This window comes from Octopus sinensis, linkage group LG22 (assembly GCF_006345805.1).
Source record: "Octopus sinensis linkage group LG22, ASM634580v1, whole genome shotgun sequence".
Classification (NCBI taxonomy): domain Eukaryota; kingdom Metazoa; phylum Mollusca; class Cephalopoda; order Octopoda; family Octopodidae; genus Octopus; species Octopus sinensis.
The window spans coordinates 15,800,572-15,805,571 of NC_043018.1; the positions used below are offsets into that span (position 1 = coordinate 15,800,572).

Genomic DNA, 5,000 nt, shown 5'->3' on the forward strand with positions numbered 1-5,000 from the left:
TTCCTCCATTATTGAAATTAAGTTCTTGGACGATATTTTTTAGATTGAAAGCACTTTCTGCTCCACAATCCATTTCTTCGAATTTCTTCTCATTCTTTCTCTTTATTGTTTGGACAAATTTCCATAAGATGGTTCGTATTTCAGTGGTGTTTGCCTTTTGTCTGCAAATTGGCCTTCCGTTTAACTACCCAAGCCACGATATCGTTATCTTCATTTCACTAAAAACGGAACAGTATCATCTGATCTCATAGAACGGTTTCTATAGGCTTTAGAAGATATTTGACGAAATTATAGCATTTTTGGTTTTATTGAGTCAAAGACATTACTGGAAGTGCTTATTTCAACAGATAAATTTCTATTATTATTGCTTCTACCATTTTTGCTATCGTTGTCGTGGTCGATGTGGTGCTCTAAAACAACCCCGATCCAGGAGTCTTATAATCAAACTCTTCAAACTGTGTCCATTTTATCTTTTCCCTCATATTTAAGTCGGACTAACTTACCCTATCGCCTATATTTTCTTACGGATGATGACATGATTTATTGAGAGAGATTCGGCATTGTTTCTAGCAAGAACGTGAACCACGTAGTCGCTTAATCAACAGCGTTTTCACGAGGGCAAATGTTTAATGACAAAAGATCAAACCTACATTTTCACCTAATTCTAATCGATGCAAAATTTCTGTTAAAGTTGTTCAGAATTTCAAGTCAAAGACAAACATCTCTGTATGCTTTGTCTCCAGTGTTGTAGACGTTGGTCTATTTCCTCTCTGTAATTGCTCTTGCTTTTAACTACCAAACAACCATTCCCTAATAATTACCATATTAAAACAATAGTCTTTTGATGTTACAAAGTGATATTTATAGTTCTTTTCGATGTTGCTTTTTCATTCTTCGTTATTATTGGGACACATTCTCTTTCATAACGAGGATCAGGGCTTTCGTGAAGTTACAAGATTTCAGTGAAATGCTTTTCTTCACCAGAGGAATTGCTGCTGTTGTTGTTGATGTTGTAGATGTTGTTGAAATTGTTGTTGTTGTTGCTATTGTTGTTGTTGTTGCTGCTGCTCTGCTTCTTCTTCTTCTTCTTCTTCTTCTTCTTCTTCTTATTATTATTATTATTATTATTATTATTATTATTATTATTATTATTGTTGTTGTTGTTGTTGTTGTTGTTGTTGTTGTTATCATCATCATCATCATCATCATTATTATTATTATTATTTTTATTGTTATTGTTATTATTATTATTATTATTATTATTATTGTTATTATTGTTATTGTTGTTATTATTATTATTATTATTATTATTATTGTTATTATTGTTATTGTTGTTGTTATTATTATTATTATTATTATTGCATATTGTTGTTGTTTTGTTGTTGTTTTTATTTTTATTTTTATTCTTTTTCTCCTCTCCTCCTCCTCCATCTTCTTCTTTATATTGTGGTCGATGATGAGGATGATGAAGAAGACAGTGACGACGACGACGACGATGCTCTTAATCCACTTATCGACACCGACGCAGCTGATCTATGGCCAAAAGATATTATGTCGTGAAATAAACTCATCTTTTAACATCGAATTCCTTTCAGACTCTAATTTCATGTATGTCATTACGCCCTCCCCTTAACTTAAAAGACGATACTGTAGGAGCTGAGATATATTTTGACTATTATTCTTAGTAAATCGAGCGATCACGTAGACGCTCTGTAGATTGTCTTTCACAACAGCGATGTCCTGCCAGGTAAATCTAAATCCACCATCTGTCGTACAATAGTGACGGTATACTTCTCTGCGTGAGGCATCACTCCTGGTTTCGCTTAATGACATTCATAACAAATACGGAGACATGTTGAAGTACTTTCATTACACACAGTTTCGACTAAGATTTATTGCCTGTCTCTAACGTTATTTTCTAAAATTTAAGGATATTATTCCTTTTCTGTTCATCTAACGACTACTTCTATCCTTCGTCTTCTTCCTCTTTATTATCATTATATTATTATTATTATTATTATTATTATTATTATTATTATTATTATTATTATTATCATTATTATTATTATCATTTCACATCACAGAGATCTTGATATCATTACTCGGGTTAGTTCTGCTGTAAGAAAGGACAACTTGTTCTCAAGTGTCTCAAAAGTTCTCTTTCCATGATACTTAACATCCAACTACCATTTCCAAAATCCTTCCTTTCCCCATTTGAGCAGTTTTCTGACCATATTCTACATTTCTGTCAATCCCAATTTCTCTAACAAATTTTTCAATCCCGGTTATCAATACCCCCAATGCCCCGAGAACTACAGGGATAACAGTTACTCTCTTCATTGTCTACATTTGTGCAATATCATCTTTTAGTGGTTTAGACTGCTCAGTATTTTCCAATTCCTTGTTATCCGCTCGTACATCCCCAGGAAGAGCAATATCTATGATCTTGGTTTCCTTCATCATTTTATCAACAACAACGTCTGGTGTGAAACATCAATCACTGAATCACACTGGATTGTAAAATTCTATAAAGAACTTATGGTCATTATTCTCGGTGACGCCCTCTGTTTCACGTTCATATCTTTTCAATGTACTTTGAAGAGCACAGCGGTAACGGTTCTTCTGTTGGCTTCCTTAATAATATTTCCACCAAAGCCAGTAGTTTTCTGTGGAGGCGATTAGTCAATATCCTTGAGATCAGTACTTTGCATTTACTTTATTTTCATTCATTCATCGGCTCTCAAAGCATAGTTTTCCTGAGGCGATTAGTCATATCCTTTAGATTAGTACTTTGCAGTCTTTTATTTCATCGGCTCTCAAGCATAGTTTTCCTGTGGAGGCGATTAGTCAATATCCTTGAGATCAGTACTTTGCAGTTACTTTATTTCATCGGCTCTCAAAGCATAGTTTTCTGTGGAGGCGATTAGTCAATATCCTTGAGATTAGTACTTTGCAGTTACTTTATTTCATCGGCTCTCAAAGCATAGTTTTCTGTGGAGGCGATTAGTCAATATCCTTGAGATTAGTACTTTGCATTTACTTTATTTCATCGGCTCTCAAAGCATAGTTTTCTGTGGAGGCGATTAGTCAATATCCTTGAGATTAGTACTTTGCAGTTACTTTATTTCATCGGCTCTCAAAGCATAGTTTTCTGTGGAGGCGATTAGTCAATATCCTTGAGATTAGTACTTTGCAGTTACTTTATTTCATCGGCTCTCAAAGCATAGTTTTCTGTGGAGGCGATTAGTCAATATCCTTGAGATCAGTACTTTGCAGTTACTTTATTTCATCGGCTCTCAAAGAATAGGAAGCTAAAATGACATTTCGTGATTGAGAACTGAACTCAAAGCGTTAACACTCGGAACAAAGAGCGTAAAGACATTCATACGACATTCTAAAGATCTTGCCAGCTAAGCACTTTGGCTGTAATAATAAGGACGATTATTATTCTTCTTATTTTTTCTTTAGGCAGAAATCCAAACCCGTCGTCGTTATGTCCTTCTTTTGCTTTTGAGAAGAAAAGAAGTAATTGATGTAAATAACCCCATTACATAACTAGTATATAATTTGTTCACCCCACCGCGACTTCAACCTTGAAAATGATAATTATAATAGTAATTACAATCTTAATTAATGAGACCGGGTTTTTGTAGTCATGATATTTTGTAGTCATGAGCAAGAGAAGTTGTAATTCTTGTAGTAATTGTAGTAGTAGACATTTTAAAAGATATGGCAGCACCAGCACCGGCACCAGCAGCAGCATCAGTAGTAGCAGTAGTAGTAGTAGTAGTAGTAGTAGTAGTAGTAGTAGTAGTAGTAGTAGTGGTGGTGATAGTGGTGGTAGCAGTGGCAGTCGAGCAAGGGATTTGCATTGGTCCCTTATAATTGAAGAGTTCTGAAGACAACCAACAAGTCCGCTACTTTTTACTCTGACTAGGTTTGCTTGGTACCAACGCAACTGTCTTGTTTTCTGCACTTTTCACCAGAGGGCTCTGTAATAAAACAGGGAGAGAGAGAGGATTAAATTTATGTTTTTACTAAAGATGCAATATATAAACCAAACGCATACATATACATACATACATACATATATATATATATATTATATATATATATATATATATATATGATTAAATATAATTAAGAGTTTAAGATAACATATTATTATCTGTGGAGTCATATCTGTGGTGAAAAGGAATTAGGTGTCTTTGGCTGCTATTTCTAAATTTTCGGTATATGGTGAAGCAAATTCTTGCTAAACCCTTAATGATATTAAATTATATATAAAAAACTTTTTGTAAAAGTTTCTACCGATATTGGTTCTCTTTCTATACCGAAACTACTTGGTAAAATTTATTAATTATTAAATTAATAATTCTTTACCCTATATCTGTATATGTCCGCCGCAGTTGACGCCAACATCTCTACTTGATTTTTGTGAGTTAAATGTGCTGAAAGGACATCTGCAAAGACGTCTTCACTGCACGTATGTCTGTATTTATATGTATACATACATGCATACATATGCGTATATACATAAATACAGCTATAAATATATATATATTGTGTGTGTGTGTGTGTGTGTGTGCGCGCGCATGTGCGTCTGTATATGTGTATATATATATATATATATATATAATATATATATTATATATATATATATATATACATATATATGTATGTTTATATATATATATATATATATTGTATGTATACATATGTATAAACTAGAATATGTATTTATATATGCACACGTATATATATGTAAGCACACACTAACACGCAAGCTTACATACACACAGGCACACAGACATACACACATATATATGTATGTATATATATATATGTGTGTGTATATATATGTATGTATATATATATATATATGTATATATACATATGTATAAACTAGAATATGTATTTATATATATGTATATATATGTATGCATATTAATTTATTATATAGAAGGAGCTTCTACAGGACTAGTACTGTTTCATTCAAG

General features: G+C 32.8%; 1 protein-coding gene across 1 annotated transcript in view; it reads right to left on the reverse strand.

Moving 5' to 3' along the window:
* Positions 1–2,831: 2,831 nt before the first annotated feature.
* LOC115223272 (dopamine receptor 1-like) overlaps positions 2,832–5,000 on the reverse strand; it is a 102,539-nt gene continuing 100,370 nt past the window's right edge. The window contains exon 2 of the mRNA XM_029793778.2: positions 2,832–3,992. Within this exon, the coding sequence (XP_029649638.2) occupies positions 3,918–3,992 (75 nt within the window). The 3' untranslated portion in view covers positions 2,832–3,917. The remainder of the gene's footprint in view (positions 3,993–5,000) is intronic.